The sequence below is a fragment of the Pristiophorus japonicus genome, chromosome 26 (genome assembly GCF_044704955.1).
Source record: "Pristiophorus japonicus isolate sPriJap1 chromosome 26, sPriJap1.hap1, whole genome shotgun sequence".
Taxonomy (NCBI): Eukaryota; Metazoa; Chordata; class Chondrichthyes; family Pristiophoridae; genus Pristiophorus; species Pristiophorus japonicus.
Window position 1 is genome coordinate 20462724 of NC_092002.1, and position 19935 is coordinate 20482658.

Below are 19935 nucleotides of genomic sequence, written 5' to 3' on the forward strand. Positions count from 1 at the left end.
TCGTTGACTGTGAAGGGACGTCCTGAGGACATTAACGGTGCTATATAAATTTATTTTCTGTCTTTCCCTCTCTGCGTCTCTTTATCTTTTTCTTCTCCCCATCATCTCATCTCATTTCTCGCCCTATATAAATTAGATAGGAAATTAATGGACCAGGGATGGTCAATATGCGCCAGAAATGACAAAGCAGAAGAACTTTTTATTTATTCATTCCTGGGATGTGGGCATCGCTGGCAAGGCCGGCATTTATTGCCCATCCCCAATTGCCCCAGAGAAGGAGGTGGTGAGCCGCCATTTCAGAGGGCAGTTAAGAATCAACTGGTCTCCAGTCGTCCTGGTTAACCCTTACCACTGGACCAAGACCTAGCTCTGTCAAGCCCGTGTGGTGGCTGGTGTGCAACGGCCACCACACATTAAAAAAATCCACGCACAGGCATCTTCCACCCTTCATCATGTAGTTCGGGATCTGGAATGTTAGGTCCTTCATTGAAACACCTGTGAACTCATCCCTTTGTGGCGTGGAAGCAAGTCTTCCTCGATACGAGGGACCGCATATGATGATGATGATAAGAGTCAACCGAATCGCTGTGGGTCTGGAGTCACATATCAGCCAGACCGGGTAAGGGCGGCAGATTTCCTTCCCTAAAGGACTTCAGTGAACTAGTGGCTTTTAACGACACTCTGGTAGTTTCATGGTCAGAAAGACCGATACTATTTCAGACTTATTTTAAACTGAATTTAAATCCCCAGCTGCCCTGATGGGATTTGAACTCCTGGCTCTGGATCATTAGTCCAGTGACATATCCACTATCCTGCTGTCCCCTCTCCCCTCTCCCCTCTCCCTTCATTCTCTTTTTGTTTCAGTTAAATTATTAACAATTACCTTTTCGTGATTTCATAATCCTTCCACATTTATTTTTGCCAGTCTATTCCTGTAAAATGCACACTTTTAGTGGGCATCGGGACAAGGTCCTAAGAATTTAGATTTTATTCATGAAAGTCCACAATCTGAAGCCACTATTGAGAAGAACGCAGGCAGCCGAGAGATTGACTGTTCCTTCTGGCTGACTCACCATTCACTGTCGGGAGTGTGTGAGTCAGAGTGGGACAGGACGGCAGTTAGAATTACATAGAATTAACAATACCGAAACAGGACATTGGGCCCAACTGGTCTATGCACCACCCACACTATTTCATCTCACCCTGTCAGCATATCCTGTATTCCCTTCTCCTTCAAATGTTTATCCAGCCTCCCCTTAAATGCATCGATACGATTCGCCTCAACCACTCCCTGTGGCAGCGAGTTCCACATTCTCACCGCTCTCTGGGTAAAGCAGTTTCTCCTGAATTCCCCATTGGATTTATTAGTGACTATCTTATAGTTGTGGCCCCTAGTTTTGGTCTCCACCACAACTATTTTGGTGAACCTACGAATCAAGTGCCCCCTCCGGCTATGACATCATGCGCAGCGACCTGTTTTTGCCCCCGCGGCAGAAGTTGGCCATTGCCCGCCGCCATATTGCGCTGCCCTCTGACGTCGCGGTCCGGCCTCGGTGTCGATTCTTGCGGGGGCCCATGCGGCGATCGTGCAGCCCGGCACTGCGTTTCAGTGCCCGGCCTCCGGCCACGGCACCCCACAATCTCGCTGGCCTAGTGCAGGCCCCTGATAACCCTGCGGAGCTCGTAGCGTTCCCGCCACCTTTAACGGAAGGAGAGGGCCCTGGGATTGCGTCGGTGGTAGGCGGAGAGGCCGCGAGGTGTTCCGACTGTCACCTGGGTAAGCGCCATCGATCCAGCCCTGACAGGAAGTGGAACGCCCGACACTGCGCTCCACTCCCCGATGAACTGAAGGGCTCTTGCAGAGAGCCGGCACGGGCTCGACAGGCCAAATGTCGTCCTCCTGTGCTGTAACCATCCTATCATTCTATTGTACCACCATTTCTGTGGTCATTGCTTCTCTGCCCTTTACTCTAAATATGCAATCTTACACAATCTTCCTCCTCCTTGCATCAACAACAGCTTGCATTTATATCGCGCCTTTAGCACAGTATAACATCCCAAGGTGCTTCACAGGAGCGTTATCAGGAAAAGTTTGACATCGAATCACATAAGGAGCTATTGGGACAGGTGATCAAAAGCTCAGTGATCGAGATAGGTTGTAAGGAGGGGAGAGAGGCGGAGAGGTTTGGGGAGGAAAGTCCAGAGCGTAGGCCCTAAAAGGCTGAAGGCCTGGCCACTGATGGTGGGGCAAGGGAAATCAGGGATGCATTAGAGGCCAGAATTAGAGGAGCGCAGAGATCTCCAGAGTTGTGGGGCTGGAGGAGGTTACAGAGACAGGGAGGGCTGAGGCCATGGAGGGATTTGGACACAAGGATGAGAATTTGAAATCCTCACTGTGGTGAAATACATTTCTCCGTCGGCTACTCTACCAGCCCGTTTTCCGGGGATGGCACTGTGCTAGTCCGTAAGCCTCTCAGACTTTCCTATCTCCCTACACGGGACTGTTAAATCACAAACTAGGCAATACCTAATTGCGAATTCCGGATTAATTGTAACTTGTCTATTTCCCTATTCTTTTGAACCTTGGTTGTGACCTGCACTGTGCTCATGTTCCTACAACCAGGTTTCGCAATAAAAGTTATAAAAATAAACATTAAAATAATAAATGTTCCTGTCATTCACTGTCAGAAATAAAGCTCATATTGTGGTGACACCAGTCAGTGCAAAGCACACTTTGCTCCGCATTATCTGTTGTCATCATCATCATAGGCAGTCCCTCGGAATCGAGGAAGACTTGCTTCCACTCTAAAAGTGAGTTCTCAGGTGACTGAACAGTCCAATACGGGAACCACAGTCCCTGTCACAGGTGGGACAGATAGTCGTTGAGGGAAAGGGAGGGTGGGACTAGTTTGCCGTACGCTCCTTCCGCTGTCTGCGCTTGTTTTCTGCATGCTCTCAGCAACGAGACTCGAGGTGCTCAGCGCCCTCCCGGATGCTCTTCCACCACTTAGGGCGGTCTTTGGCCAGGGACTCCCAGGTGTCGGTGGGGATGTTGCATTTTATCAGGGAGGCTTTGAGGGTGTCCTTGTAACGTTTCCTCTGCCCACCTGGGGCTCGCTTGCCGTGTAGGAGTTCCGAGTAGAGCGCTTGCTTTGGGAGCCTTGTGTCAGGCATGCAGACAATGTGGCCCGCCCAACGGAGCTGGTCGAGTGTGGTCAGTGCTTCGATGCTGGGGATGTTGGCCTGGTCGAGGACGCTAACGTTGGTGCGTCTGTCCTCCCAGGGGATTTGTAGGATCTTGCAGAGACATCGTTGGTGGTATTTCTCCAGCGATTTGAGGTGTCTACTGTACGTGATTCACGTCTGTGAACCATATAGGAGGGTGGGATGATTAATATCACCTTAGTGAAGTGGTCATATCAACAGAAACACAAGTACTCGCCCTTAATGGGCAGCTTTGGAAACACACACAGCTGGCTAGACACACACACACATACACACACACACACACAAGAGCTAAACACACTTGACCATAACCTCAAGCACCTGAAAACAAATTGAAGCAGGAAGCCCTGGGGTTTTTGAGATTTAAAAAAGCGCTCTGACGATATTAAGCTTTACTTTGTGATATTGAGGTGACACTTGGGCCAAGCAGATACAAATTGAAAAAGTACGTCACTTCAGCATGATCCCAACCTCCCTACAGTGCGATCCTAGAAACACTCCAGCCGTTCTGTCTGCAGCCCACGCTGTTGCACGGACCAACCTCGCTGGGCAGAATGACGGCAATGACTTTTGATGCAGCTCTCCTATGAAACCCATTGCTTCCGCTCTGTGCTAATTCAACGCACTCGTTCAAGAGCTGCACTGACCGGGGATTTGACCCTTGTGTCTCCTCCTTCTGTTTGGGCACTCGGCGCTCCTCTGTTCTCACGGCCTTCAGCCACGTCTGCCCATTGGCAATGCTTCCCTCTCAGCGAAGCGACCTTCTCTCGGTCCATCTCCCCCTTTTGTAGAATCACACAGTGCAACTGGAGGCCATTCGGCCCATCGTGCCCATGCCGGCTCTTTGAAAGAGCTCTCCAATTCGACCTGCTCCCACCGCCCTTCCAGATCACAACAACTCTCCGCGTAAAAAATATTTTCCTCATCTCTACCCTCGTTCTTTTGCCAATTATCTTAAATCTGTGCCCTCTAGTTACTGATGCTCCCCCCCCCCGTCCCGATAGTGGAAACACTTTTCCTTATTTACTCTATTGAAACTGTTCGTAATCTTCAACACCTCTGCCAAATCTTCCCTTAACCTTCTCTGCTCTAAGGAGAACCCCAGCTTCTCCAGTCTCTCCACATAATCGAAGTCCCTCATCCCTGGTGGCATTGTAATAAACCTCCTCTGTACCCTCTCCAAGGCCTCGACATCCTTCCGAAAGTGCAGTGCCCAGAATTGGACACAATACTCCAGCTGAGGTCAAACCGGTGATTTATGAAGGTTTGCCACAACGTCCTTTATATTTGCTCATCGGCTGCTGCAGTCCGGAGGCAGTCTGGGCTCGGAGTACGCAATCCCAGGGGAGTGCAGGCACGCCAGAGGTACTCCGGGAGCCCCAACAGGAAGCCTTTACTCTGACAGAGGATTGTGTGGGTGTGCAGTGTGGTCACGGTCTCTGGGTGCTGGGCAATGGTGTGCCCTTCGCCCCCTGCCCTTCACCCCCCACCCTTCACCCCCTGCCCTTCACCCCCTGCCCTTCGCTCCTTGCCCTTCACCCCCTGCCCTTCACCCCCTGCCTTTCACCCCCCCGCCCTTCACCCCCTGCCCTTCGCCCCCCCTTCACCCCCCACCCTTCACTCCCGCCCTTCACCCCGCCCTTCACCCCCCACCCTTCACCCCTACCCCCTCCATCACTCCTCCGATGTGAGAGCATCTTTTTGTTCCACCCCCCAATCATTTTCCCCACTAACATTCCCTTTCTACCCCTTCCCCTTCCACAGCCGCGCTGATTTGCTTTGTCTTTCCGATGCCTGATGGAGGTTGCGTCCACTTGGTAGTGGAAACATAGCTACAACATACATTTGTCAGGTATTCAAATCCCAAGCTTAGAACCAGCTGATCAGAGTTGCCCCATCTTCTCTCCTGTTCCTAGTAACTTTGCCAGTGCCCTGGTCTATGTGCCTTGGCCCTCCACTTGGCTCTGCAGTTTACTGTCCCTCGGTTCTGCTCCCATGCATTTGCCTTTCATTCTTTTGATCCACACAAAGTTCTCTCCTTGTCCCATTCTTAAATTCCCATTTATAAAGTTGTGGGTCCAAGTCCCACTCCAGGGACTTCAGCTCAAAATCCAGGCTGACACTCCCAGTGCAGTGCTGAGGGAGGTGCCGTCTTTCGGATGAGACGTTAAACCGAGGCCCCTTGCACTATCAGATGGACGTAAAATATCCCGTGGCACTATTTCAAAGAAGAGCAGGGGAGTTATACCCAATGTCCTGGGGCCAGTATTTATCCCTCAACCAACATCACTAAAACAGATGATCTGGTCATTATCGCATTGCTGTGTGTGGGAGCTTGCTGTGCGCAAATTAACTTCCGCGTTTCCCACATTACAAGAATCACCACACTTCAGAAGTACTTCATTGGCTGTAAATCTCTTTGAGACATCCCACAAACAACAATGTGGGATAAATATTGGCCAGGACTCCAGGGATAACTTCCCCTGCTCTTCTCCCAATAGTGCAGTGGGATCTTTTACAACACCTGAGAGGCAGACGGGGCCTCGGTTTAATGCCTCTCAGCACTGCACTAGTCCAAGACTTCGATCGGTATCAAATAGATTTGTTCACAAGAAGTCTACGACATGCTCCTAGCGAGAACTCCGTCACTCTAGAAGCTTCTGTGGTGACACAGGCGCTGGGGTGTTCATCACAGGAATCTCCGGCTCATTCTCTTGCAGTGCAGATGCCGGCTGATCCCAGCGGGCAGCCGATGTTGGCGAGACTCACCTCGATGTGGCATGGGAAACACTGTGTTCTCTACGTATCTGTCTTCAGGCGGTTTGTTGTGAATTCTCAGCATTCTATTTCCTGGCCTGTCAGAATTTAATGGCAATTGTATGTCATGTAATTAGTCTCGGAGTGCCTGCTACATTTGCTCCATATTTCGGGTTGAATTTCCCCTGTACAGACAATCTTCTGTCAGGTACAGCAAGTAATCAGAAAGGCCAATGGAATGTTGGCCTTTATTGCAAGGGGGATGGAGTTTAAAAGCAGAGAAGTCCTGCTACAACTGTACAGAGTATTGGTGAGGCCACACCTGGAATACTGCGTACAGTTATGGTCTCCATATTTAAGAAAAGATATACTTGCATTGGAGGCTGTTCAGAGAAGGTTCACTAGGTTGATTCCGGAAATGAGGGGGTTGACTTATGAGGATAGGTTGAGTAGGTTGGGCCTCTACACATTGGCGTTCAGAAGAATGAGAGGCGATCTTATTGAAACTTATAAGATAATGAGGTGGCTCAACAAGGTGGATGCAGGGAGGATATTTCCACTCATAGGGGAGACTAAAACTAAGGGACATAGTCTCAGAATAAGGGGCCGGCCATTTAAAACTGAGATGAGGAGGAATTTCTTCTCTCAGAGGGTTGTAAATCTGTGGAATTCTCTGCCCCAGAGAGCTGTGGAGGCTGGGTCTCTGAATATATTTAAGATGGAAATAGACAGATTTTTGAGCGATAAGGGAGTAAAGGATTATGGGGAGCGGGCGGGAAAGTGGAGCTGAGTCCATGATCAGATCAGCCATGATCTTATTGAATGGTGGAGCAGGCTTGAGGGGCCGATTGGCCGACTCCTGCTCCTATTTCTTATGTTCTGTTTCATTGTATCTTTCCCTTGTGTCTCCAATGGGCTGAAAAACAAATGTCCTGGCAATGCCGATTGTGCAGGGTGTGAGAAACAGCCCACGCCCGAACCACAGCGACTGAATGTTGGGGGGAGTGGTATGTTACTGGGCCAGTAATCCAGAGGCCTGGACTAATGATCCAGAGACGTGGGTTCAAATCCCACCACGGCATCCGGGGGGATTTACGTTCAGTTAATTCAACAACAAAAAAATCTGGAATTCAAAAGCTAGTGTCAATAATGGTGACCATAAAACTGTCAGATTGTCATTAAAAACCCCATCTGGTTCACTAATGTCCTTTAGGGAAGGAAATCTGCTGCCCTTACCCGGTCTGGCCGATATGTGACTCCAGACCCACAGCAAAGTGGTGGACTCTAAACTGCCAAACCGCTACGACAAAGTCAGCACTGTGGGAGTAACCTCACCAGCAGTGGCTCAAATAGGCGGCTCACCACTCAAGGGCAACTTGCCAGCAATGCCCATAATCCTGTAAATGAATGAAAAATGGTGTGCAGTCAGGGTGTGTTTTGGGGGCAGGCAGCTGATATTACGCTGTACGTCAGTGAGAGCTCTACAGGTACGCAGAGAGAACGGGCAATCTAATGGAGCTCACCGCTGTCCAACCCCATTGCCGTCGGAATGGCTGAGGCTCGAGGTTACTATGTCGTGAGGGGGTTGGAGACTTGTGGTTCAGTGTCCAGTCACTGAGTGCTGTAGATTTGAACGACACAACTAAAGCAGGGATAAACTGAAGGAAGATTTGCATTTCCATAGCATCTTTCACAGCCCCAAAGTGCTTCACAGCCATCAGAGTAATGTTGAAATGCAACTTTGGAAACACGGCAGCCGATTTTCACACAGCAAGGTCCCACAAGGTCTCACTGGTCTGTGATAATGACCAGTGTTATATACGTAAACCTGTAAATACCTTGTTTAACCACCAGAGGGCTCAGCTCCTGGACTCCCAAGTGATCCCACAATCCCTTGGGAGCACCTGTACTTAAGGAGGCCTCACAGGCTGGAGAGGCACTCTGGAGATCTGCAATAAAAGACGAAGGTCACACTTTACTTTGAGCTCATAATATCTGGTCAGACTCTTTATTCATACACGACAACCAGATAATCTGTTTTTTTGTTATGTTAATTGAGGGATAAATATTGGCCCAGGACACCGGTGATAACTCCCCTGCTTTTCTTCGAGTAAGTACCATGGGATCTTTTACATCCACCTGAGAGGGCAGAAGGGGCCTCGGTTTAATGTCTCATCCGAAAGACAGCACCTCCGACAGTGCAGCACTCCCTCAGCACCGCACTGGGAGCGTCAGCCTGGATTTTTGTGCTCAAGTCTCTGGAGTGGGACTTGAACCCACAATCTTCTGACTCAGAGGCAAGAGTGCTATCACAAGGAAGGAGTTCTTTAATGAGACTAGAATCTCAGTTGCTCCAGCGGGCCACACAGGTCCAATCCAATCCTCGATTAACATTTGAAACTACCTGCTCTCAATGGGCCCAAGTTTCCACAAGAAAAAAAACGGGCACCCCTCCGAGCTGGGCGCCCGTTTTTCACGCCTAAAACGGCGCCTAAAAAAATCCTCGGTATTCTCCACCTACTTACAGGTCCTGTGGCACTCGGCGCAGCCGGCACGAGCTGTGGGGGGGCGGAGCCAGGTCCCTGCGCTGAAAACAGTGCCGGGACCTCTGCACATGCGCGCTACAGTCGGCACGCAAGTGCAGTAGCTCCAGGCGCCGAACTGTGTGGGAGGGGCCCGAAGCACGCAGCCCCTAGCCCTGGCCCAATGGCCTCACTGGGGCTGCATGAATGAGGCTCCTCCCACGGCCAGCTCCTGCTCCCCGGCCCCGACCAGACCTGACACCCGCTCCCCCGCCGACCAGACCCGACCCGACCCAACACCCGCTCTCCACCCCCCCCCCGCCCCGACCCGACACCCGCTCCCCCCTCCGCCGTCCCGACCCGACACCCGCGCTCCCCCCCCCCACCCCTACCCGACACCCGAGACCCGCTCCCCCCCGCCCCTACCCGAGACCCGCTCCCCCCCGCCCCGACCGAGACTCGAGACCCGCTCTCCCCCCCACCCCTCCCCCCCGACCCGACCCGACCCAACACCCGCTCCCCCCCCGACCCGACACCCGCTTCTGTTCCCCGACCCCCCCTCCCCTCCCTCCCTCCCTCCCCCTCCTCTCCTCCCCCTCTCCCTCCCTCTCCTCCCCCCTCCCTCCCTCCCTCTCCCCCTCCCCCCTCCCCCTCCCTCCCTCTCTCCCTCCCTCTCTCTCTCCCTCCCTCTCTCTCTCCCTCCCTCCTCCCTCCCTCTCTCTCCCTCCCTCCCTCCCTCTCTCTCTCTCTCTCTCTCTCTCTCTCTCTCTCTCCCTCTCCCTCTCCCCCCCTCTCTCTCTCCCTCTCCCCTTCTCTCTCTCCCTCCCTCCCTCCCTCTCTCTCTCTCTCTCTCTCTCTCTCTCTCTCTCTCTCTCCCTCTCCCCCCCTCTTTCTCTCCCTCTCCCCTTCTCTCTCTCCCTCCCTCTCTCTCTCTCTCCCTCTCTCGCTCAGCGACACGAAGGGCTGCAGAATTCTCCCTGGCTGAAGCACTTTCACACAGGTAGGAAGATGGTTTATTTAATCTTTTCTTGGCTTATAAATGTTTATTCAGGTTGGATTTATTTGTATAATATTTGTAGAAGTATAAATAAGGATTTATTGTCGAATTTAATGACTTCCCTTCCCCCCCCACCTCGTTCTGGACGCCTAATTTGTAACCTGCGCCTGATTTTTTAATGTGTAGAACAGGTTTTTTCAGTTCTACAAAAATCTTCACTGGCGCCATTCTACTTTTAGTTTGGAGTACATTTTCACTGTGGAAACTTTCAAATCAGGCGTCAGTGGCCGGACACGCCCCCTTTTGAAGAAAAAATTCTGTTCTAAACTAGAACTGTTCTACCTGACTAGAACTGCAGAAAAAAAAATGTGGAGAATTGCGATTTCTAAAATAGTCCATTCTCCACCAGTTGCTCCTAAAAATCAGGCGCAAATCATGTGGAAACTTGGGCCCATTGAGTGGTTTTGGCCAGTTCTTGTCTGATTGATGCAAGGTGTAACCAGATATATAAGTTTGTGCAGCGGGAGTTAATCCATGGTCTTTCCCCCATCCACCCTGACCTACCATCGCTGGGACTTAAATGTAGAAACCTTTCTCACCTGGGTTAGTAGGAACATAGGAACTGCAAGAGGCTATTCAGCCCCTCGAGCCTATTCTGCCATTCAATTGGATCTGTAATCTAACTCCATTTACCCGCCTTGGACCCATATCCCTTAATACCTTTGGTTAACAAAAAGCTATCAATCTCTGATTTAGAATTAACAATTGATCTAGCATCAATTGCCATTTGCGGGAGAGAGTTTCAAACTTCTACCACTCTTTGGGCCCAAGTTTCCACATGATTTGCGCCTGATTTTTAGGAGCAACTGGTGGAGAACGGACTATCTTAGAAATCGCAATTCTCCACATTTTTTTTTCTGCAGTTCTAGTCAGGTAGAACAGTTCTACTTTTGAACAGAATTTTTTCTTCAAAAGGGGGCGTGTCCGGCCACTGACGCCTGATTTCAAAGTTTCCACAGTGAAAACGTACTCCAAACTAACTTAGAATGGAGCAAGTGAAGATTTTTGTAGAACTGAAAAAACCTGTTCTACACATTAAAAAATCAGGCGCAGGTTACAAATTAGGCGTCCAGAACGAGGTGGGGGGGGGGGTGAAGGGAAGTCATTAAATTCTACAATAAATCCTTATTTATACTTCTACAAATATTATACAAATACATCCAACCTGAATAAACATTTATAAGCAAAGAAAAGATTAAATAAACCATCTTCCTACCTGTGTGAAAGTGCTTCAGGCACGGAGAATTCTGCAGTCAGCCTGAGGCGCCCGTTCTTCCCGCGGGGGGGGGGGGGGGGGAAGGAGACAGTGAGAAGGCTGCAAGTGCTGATGTGCTGATGGCAATGTGCTTTTATTAAAAAATGTTCAAAAATTAAACAGCTACAAAAAACTACAAAAATGGCCGAGTGCCAATGTTTTTTTCACACTGAGCATGCGCGAACGCTCCAACGCGCACGCGCAGCATTGCCGGCAAGAAAAAAACTAATTTAAATAGTACCCGCCCCCTCCCACTTACAAAATCGGCGCGAGTGTAGGATCCGCCCCCCTGGGCACCGCGCCAAACAGACAAGGAGCTGCAGAACGCCCCAGAATCGCGAGTTTTTTTTAGGCGCCGTTTTAGGCGTGAAAAACGGGCGCCCAGCTCAGAGGGGTGCCCGTTTTTTATCGTGTGGAAACTTGGGCCCGTGGTGTGTAGAAGTGTTTCCTAATTTCACTCCTGAAAGGTCTGGTTCTAAGTTCTACTCTGTCTCCTCGTCCTAGACTCCCCAACCAGCGGGAATAGTTTCTCTCTATCTACCCTATCAGTTCCCCCTAATATCCTGAAAACTTCGATCAGATCACCCCGTAACCTTCTAAGTTCTAGGGAGTACAACCCTAGTTTGTGTAATCTCTCCTCGTAACTTAACCCTTGAAGTTCCGAGTATCGTTGTGGTTGTAAAAAGTGTAAAAAATCTATTTGATTGTCCACGACTGCTAAGATTGGTTTGAGCGCAATCATGCACATTGGCTGCACCGTCCTAAACTTCAGGCTTATGTTTGATCATGACACTAGATCATCGAGGGGTTGGAACTGGTAGAAGCAGTCCTCCTGCTTAGCTAGCAGGATCAGCAGAAGCTGAGGAAAAATCCTCAGCACCAAATTGTCCCAGTGAAAAGACTGAAGAAAGTAGTAAAGGAAATAAATTGACTGACCAAGATCCATAATCCCCAAGGGTTCAGAACACCAGACAGTAGAACTGGATCTTTACTGGATGGTTTCTTGCCCGTGTCCTAACTCGCACCGAGTCCCACTCACCCATCACCCCCTGTGCTCGCTGCCCGTGTCCTAACTCGCAGCAAGTCCCGCTCACCCATCACATCCTGTGCTCACTGCCCCGTGTCCTAACTCACACCAAGTCCCGCTCACCCATCACCCCCTGTGCTCGCTGCCCGTGTCCTAACTCGCACCAAGTCCCACTCACCCATCACCCCCTGTGCTCGCTGCACGTGTCCTAACTCGCACCGAGTCCCACTCACCCATCACCCCCTGTGCTCGCTGCCCGTGTCCTAACTCACACCAAGTCCCACTCACCCATCACCCCCTGTGCTCACTGCCCCGTGTCCTAACTCGCAGCAAGTCCCGCTCACCCATCACCCCCTGTGCTCGCTGCCCCGTGTCCTAACTCGCAGCAAGTCCCGCTCACCCATCACCCCCTGTGCTCGCTGCCCGTGTCCTAACTCGCACCAAGTCCCACTCACCCATCACCCCCTGTGCTCGCTGCCCGTGTCCTAACTCACACCGAGTCCCACTCACCCATCACCCGCTGTGCTCACTGCCCCGTGTCCTAACTCGCAGCAAGTCCCGCTCACCCATCACCCCCTGTGCTCGCTGCCCCGTGTCCTAACTCGCAGCAAGTCCCGCTCACCCATCACCCTCTGTGCTCGCTGCCCGTGTCCTAACTCGCACCAAGTCCCACTCACCCATCACCCCCTGTGCTCGCTGCACGTGTCCTAACTCGCACCGAGTCCCACTCACCCATCACCCCCTGTGCTCGCTGCCCGTGTCCTAACTCACACCAAGTCCCACTCACCCATCACCCCCTGTGCTCACTGCCCCGTGTCCTAACTCGCAGCAAGTCCCGCTCACCCATCACCCCCTGTGCTCGCTGCCCCGTGTCCTAACTCGCAGCAAGTCCCGCTCACCCATCACCCCCTGTGCTCGCTGCTCGTGTCCTAACTCGCACCAAGTCCCACTCACCCATCACCCCCTGTGCTCGCTGCCCGTGTCCTAACTCACACCGAGTCCCACTCACCCATCACCCCCTGTGCTCACTGCCCCGTGTCCTAACTCGCAGCAAGTCCCGCTCACCCATCACCCCCTGTGCTCGCTGCCCCGTGTCCTAACTCGCAGCAAGTCCCGCTCACCCATCACCCCCTGTGCTCGCTGCTCGTGTCCTAACTCGCACCAAGTCCCACTCACCCATCACCCCCTGTGCTCGCTGCCCGTGTCCTAACTCACACCGAGTCCCACTCACCCATCACCCCCTGTGCTCACTGCCCCGTGTCCTAACTCGCAGCAAGTCCCGCTCACCCATCACCCCCTGTGCTCGCTGCCCCGTGTCCTAACTCGCAGCAAGTCCCGCTCACCCATCACCCCCTGTGCTCGCTGCCCCGTGTCCTAACTCGCACCGAGTCCCACTCACCCATCACCTCTGTGCTCACTGCCCCGTGTCCTAACTCGCAGCAAGTCCCACTCACCCATCACCCCTGTGCTCGCTGCCCGTGTCCTAACTCACACCGAGTCCCACTCACCCATCACCCTCTGTGCTCACTGCCCCGTGTCCTAACTCGCACCAAGTTCCACTCACCCATCACCCCCTGTGCTCGCTGACCTACATTGGCTTCCAGTTAAGCAATGCCTCGCTTTCAAAATTTGAATCCTTGTTTTCAAATCCCTCCATGGCCTCGCCCTCCCTATCTCTGTAATCTCCTCCAGCCCCACAACCCCCGCCCCCCCCCCCCCACCGAGATGTCTGCGCTCCTCTAATTCTGCCCCCCTGAGCATCCCTGATATAATCGCTCAACCATGGGTGGCCGTGCCTTCTGTTGCCTGGGCCCCAAGCTCTGGAACTACCTCCCTAAACCTCTCCGCCTCTCTACCTCTCTTTCCTCCTTCAAGACGCTCCTTAAGACCTATCTCTTTGACCAAGCTTTTGGTTACCTGGGCTAATTTCTACTTGTGCAGCTCGGTGTCAAATTTTTTGTCTCATAATACACCTCGGGATGTTTCACTACATTAAAGGCACTATATAAGTACAAGTTGTTGTTGTTCCTTGCACAACAGATTGGAAGCCGAAAGATTACAATATAATATTCTGTGTGTAGATCACTTCTTTGCTCCAATGTGCTGTGGTGCCATCCCAATCTGGCAGCTCAATTCTGTGGTGCTCCGAATAGCCCAGGATCTCATGCCATTTCCTTGTCATTTCCTACACTCAACAATCCCCTATCCCCCGTAATCCCCTATTCCCCCATAATCCCCCATTCCCCGTAATCCCTTATTCCCCCATAATCGTCTATCCCCCTGAAGAGCTTGCGGCCTAATCAGTTTCCAGGCAGAATACACTCCTGAACGGTTGATCTTTTCAAAGCTCAGGTCACCACATATTACCAGCCTATTGGCTTCTTCGTTGTTTCAGAGTGCTGGTTGACGCTTTGCCGATGCGCTGGGGCTGGACTCTCAGTTTGACTCATTCATTTCCACGGCCCAAAGGCAGTGAAAATCCTTCCCTCCTTCCCCCCTCAATCTGTCTTTCCTCCAACAACCTATAGAGCCCACCTGTGTAGTTATCAGCTTCTTGACTTACCGCATCTTCTGCTTTGCAACCTTAATGATGTTCATCATCAGGGTTTCTCAGTAGAAATAGCCAACCCTTCCAACCCTCTTGGTAAAGAAGTGTGCATATAGATAGCCAGATCCGTGCTGTGTACATGGAGAAGGTCAGGTCCATGCTGTGTACATGGAGATGGTCAGATCTGTGCTGTGTAGATAGAGAAGGTCAGGTCCATGCTGTGTACATGGAGATGGTCAGATCTGTGCTGTGTACATGGAGAAGGTCAGGTCCATGCTGTGTACATGGAGATGGTCAGATCTGTGCTGTGTACATGGAGATGGTCAGGTGCATGTTGTGTACATAGAGATGATCAGATCCATGCTCGGTACATAGAGATGGAAAGGTCCATGCTGTGTGGGGTATTATTAGGGTCAAGTTAACTTCAAGGTGACAGGTCTGGCAATTAGGAGATTGGAATCAGTTAAATCTGTATGGCACACTCTGAAGTCAGATACAGGAGACACTCTGAGATACTCTGGGCCACTGTCGCTGATTGACCCATTACATGGCTCATTGATGGAACCTGGAGGTTGAGCCTAGGATTCTTCCCACTGAGCTGGGGATAGCCCTCCAAGCCAAAGCTCCAACAGGTAGGGTGGTCATAGCTGGATCTCCATCAGGGAGCCTACTGGCACTCTGTGCTGGTAAGCTATGTGGTTTAGCTGGTTAAACTCCACCACACCTGGGGACCAAAAGCCTCAGATCTCAGTTTAGGTAAGTGGGGTGTATCCCTTGACAGCAAACCATCTCTGTGGACTTCTCAGTAGTTTGAGTTTGGAGAACCTCAAACATGGTGATGGATAATGTGCATCTCAAACCAGACAAAATGGTGATGGTTAGTCCTTTGTGGACACTCACCCAATAATGCTGACAACCTGGTTGAAGGTCATCCAAGTTTGATGTCAATCAATGCTATGAAAGAAAGACTTGCATTTATATAGCGCCTTTCATGATCTCAGGATGTCCCAAAGCGCTTTACAACCAATGAAGTACTTTTTGACAAAAGCAAAATACTGCAGATGCTGGAATTTGAAATAAAAACAGAAAATGCTGGAAATCTCAGCGGGTCAGGCAGCATCTGTGGAGAGAAGCAGTGTTAATGTTTCAGGTCAATGACCCTTCGTCAGTACTTTTTGAAGTGTAGTCACAGTTGGAATGTGGAAAACGTGGCAACCAATGGCGCACAGCAAGCTCCCACAAACAGCAATGTGATAATGACCCGACAATCTGTTTTAGTGATGTTGATTGAGGGATGAATATTGGCCCCAGGACACTGGGGATAACTCCCCTGCTTTTCTTCAAAATAGTGCCCTTGGGATCTTTTATGTCTATCTGAGAGAACAGACGGGGCCTCGGTTTAACGTCTCATCTGAAAGACGGCACCTCCGACAGTGCAGCACTCTGCGCACATTCTGAGCACCTCGAATCCCGTCGCCGAGAGCACGCAGAAAACAAGCACAGGCAGCGGAAGGAGCGTGCGGCAAACCAGACTCCCCACCCACCCTTTCCTCCAACTACTGTCTGTCCCACCTGTGACAAAGACTGCAATTCCCGTATTGAACTGTTCGGTCACCTGAGAACTCACTTTTGGAGTGGGGGCAAGTCTTCCTCGATTCCGAGGGACTGCCTATGATGATGATGACTCCCTCAGCACTGCGCTGGAGTGTCAGCCTAGATTTTTTTTGTCCCTAGAGTGGGACGTGAACCCACGACCTTCTGACTTAGAGGCGAGAGTGCTACCCACTGAGCTGCATTCTGCAGAGATTTTGGCCATTTTTAAATGTAATTGGTTTAACTCCTAATGCTGATCTGCGGCATCCATTACACACTGGCTACATGTTTATCAGGAATCTACTGACCGGGGATGTGCAAGGGTTTGGATTGTTGATACACAGGCGAGAGCTCCGATTGTCCCTGCCCTGTTCCATTCTGTCCCTCTCACATTCTTCTTCCTCTCACCTCAAACAGAGCAAAGATGCTGGGATCAGAACACTGGTCATGCTGGATGAGCAAGGAGGTAAGTGGATTTCAGAGAACGCGTGTGGGTGCATATCGGTTGATAGAAGGGGCAATCATACACATGATCAATGCTGATTGTTCTGAGTTTAGACTGAGACAGCCCCCCCCCACCTGGTAATGTTAGACCAAGGGGGCGGGAGGGAGGGGTTGCAGTGCTGAGTAACATAGCAACACTTGCACAAGGAAACCACTGCCCCATTGCTCCTAGGCCATTAAATGTTAGGATTCAGCTTTGGCTCAGTGGCCTAATGCACTGGCCAATGTGGAGCTGAGCCATTCTGACCCAGGCTGGTCCAGGGGTCCATTGCTGTTCCGCATTGAGTTAACCCATGGGACAGCAGGAATGATGCTGCAATAATGCACCCGCCCCCCCATCTCCCCACCCCACAATGCCCCAAATCTACTGCTTTATTGTGAGGCCTTGACATCAGTCGTTGAGTTTCCCGCTATCTGTGATATCGCAGTGGGTGTGATTTATTCCACTTCTGGATTTCACAGGCATCGCCATCACACACACACACACACACACACACACACACACACACACACAGCAGCTGGTCAGCCCACTCTTTAATCTTCCCCCACAGTAAAACATCCGAATCCATGGGCCACGACAATACGGAGTGATCCGCGTCAAAGCCCCAGACTTGGCTTCACAAGTTTGTAAAATTAGTTCTTGAGATGTGGGCATCGCTGGCAAGACTGCCCAACCCTAGTTAGAACATAACATAAGAACATAAGAAATAGGAGCAGGAGTAGGCCATACGGCCCCTCGAGCCTGCTCCGCCATTCAATGAGATTATGGCTGATCCGATCATGGACTCAGGTCCACTTCCCTGCCTGCTCCCCATAACCTCCTTATTCCATTATCGGTTAAGAAGCTGAAAATGATTCGGTCAACATGGGGCTCTAACCCACGACCCTGAGATTAAATGTCTCATGCTTTACCGACTGAGCTAGCCAGGCCTACCCTGAGAAGGTGATGGTGTCCCTTCTTCTTCAACCGCTGTAGTCAGTATTCTTTCTACTGGCTCGGTACAACGGAGTATCTTGCTAGGCCCCTTCACAGGGCAGTTGAGAGTCAAGCGCGTTGATGTGGGACTGGAATCACATATAGGCCCAGACTGGGTAAGGACCTCAGGTTTCCTTCCCCAAAGGCCATGAGTGAACCAGTGGGGTATTTATCGACAATCTGACAGCTTCACCATCACTTTTACTGGTGACTGATAAAGGTTAGTATGCAGGTACAGCAAGTGATCAGGAAGGCCAATGGAATCTTGGCCTTTATTGCAAAGGGCATGGAGTATAAAAGCAGGGAAGTCTTGCTACAGCTGTACAGGGTATTGGTGAGGCCACACCTGGAATACTGTGTGCAGTTTTGGTTTCCATATTTACAAAAGGATATACTTGCTTTGGAGGCAGTTCAGAGAAGGTTCACTCGGTTGTTTCCGGAAATGAGGGGGTTGACTTATGAGGAAAGGTTGAGTAGGTTGGGCCTCTACTCATTGGAATTCAGAAGAATGAGAGGTGATCTTATCGAAACATGTAAGATTATGAGGGGGCTCAACAAGGTGGATGCAGAGAGTTTCCACTGATGGGGAAGACTAGAACTAGGGGGCATAACCTTAGAATAAGGGGCCGCCCATTTAAAACTGAGATGAGGAGGAATTTCTTCTCTCAGAGGGTTGTAAATCTGTGGAATTCGCTGCCTCAGAGAGCTGTGGAAGCTGGGTCATTGAATAAATTTAAGACAGAGAGACAGTTTCTTAACCGATAAGAGAACAAGGGGTTATGGGGAGGCCAAGATCAGATCAACTATGATCTTATTGAATGGCGGAGCAAGCTTGAGGGGCCAAATGGCCTACTTCTGCTCCTCGTTCTTATGTTCTTATAGGAGCAGGAGAAGACCATTTGGTCCCTCGAGCCTGCTCCGCCATTCAATAAGATCATGGCTGATCTGATCTTGGCCTCAACTCCACTTCCCCGCCTGCTCCCCATAACTCTTGACTCCCTTATCTCTCAAAAATCTGTCTATCTCCACCTTAAATATATTCAATGACCCAGCCTCCACAGCTCTCTGGGGCAAAGAATTCCAAAGACTCACGACCCTCTGAGAGGAGAAATTCCTCCTCATCTCTGTTTTAAATGGGCGGCCTCTTTATTCTGAGAATCTGCCCCCCTCCTTCTAGATTCTTTTCACACTAAATTCAAATTCTCGATCTGGCATAGTGGGATTTGAACTCATGTTCTCTGGATCATCGGTCCAAGCACTGATGTATGGGATGGAACTGTGGACTGTGATCCTCACAGCATCATATTAAAAAATACAAAATCTCCCGTATTAAAAATTTAATTTATCTTACTCAGTCACCGTAAAAAAGAACGGCCCTGATGTGAGCTCCTCGATAGAAGGTTTTTCTGACCTAATTCAGGATGAGCAAGGCTCAAACCTAAGGGGATAACTGTCAGTACGTCAGTCGCCAAACAGTAACTATTGAAAGCATTCTTTCGGGAAGCTCAATGCTACACTTGCAATCAAATCAGGAGATTTACAATGCCTCAATTCCTTTTAAATAGCTTTAACCGTTACCCTGACTCCCAGCTTTTATTTAATTCGTTCCTGGGATGTGGGCGCCGCTGGTAAGGCCGGCATTTATTGCCTAATTGCCTTTGAGAAGTTGGTGGTGAGACGCATTCTTGAACCGCTGCAGTCTGTGACACTTCTTAGTAGCGGCTCAATACAACTGAGGGGCTCGCTGAGCCATGTAACAGGGCAGCTAAGAGTCAACCACACTGCTGTGGGTCTGGAGTCACATATAGGCCAGACCGGGTAAGGGTGGCAGATTTCCCTCCCCAAAGGACACTGGCATTCGAGCCATGAGATTGACAATGCCGCAATTCCTTTCCTCTAAATAGCTTTAAACATTACCCTGGCCCCGAGCTTCTGCTGAAATCTGGAGAGGCCAGCTTAATTCCATCAACGTGGAAATTAAGAGACCGTTGAGTGAATCCAAAGCCGATATAAATCAACAAAAACAAGCTGGTGATTTTGGCAACGGGTTGAGCCAAGTTCCTGGAGGTCGGTCCTTTGGTCTAGTGTTTGATTTTTTCAGGAGTCGGGAGGATCAATAGTGGGCAGTAGATTGTCAGTGGGCAAAGTTGATCCACCACTAACGTGTACTCAAAAAAAAAAAAAATTACTCCCTTAATTTTATCCCAGTTGTTTTCCCTTGGAAGAATATTGTATTTTTGTGCAGCTTGCACCAGCCTGGAAGGTGAGAAGATTTTAGAGAAGAATTTCTATGCAATTGCTAATGTTCCTGTGATCAGAAGAACAGACCTTTACATCAGTCCACAAGTGCGAGTGAATTGTGACTTTCATAGTCACCCAGCAATGAGGAATGAAGTTTTTGTTAACCAAGTTTGTTGGGTGGGATGGTTTGAGTGGTAGAATGTTAAGTTTTTTTGAGTAACAGGGCTGAG

General features: G+C 50.3%; 1 protein-coding gene across 1 annotated transcript in view; it reads left to right on the forward strand.

Moving 5' to 3' along the window:
- Positions 1–19935, forward strand: part of LOC139239099 (synaptosomal-associated protein 25-like) — a 111113-nt gene that overhangs the window by 74979 nt on the left and 16199 nt on the right. Inside the window, exon 4 of the mRNA XM_070867623.1 lies at positions 16402–16450. Within this exon, the coding sequence (XP_070723724.1) occupies positions 16402–16450 (49 nt within the window). The remainder of the gene's footprint in view (positions 1–16401; positions 16451–19935) is intronic.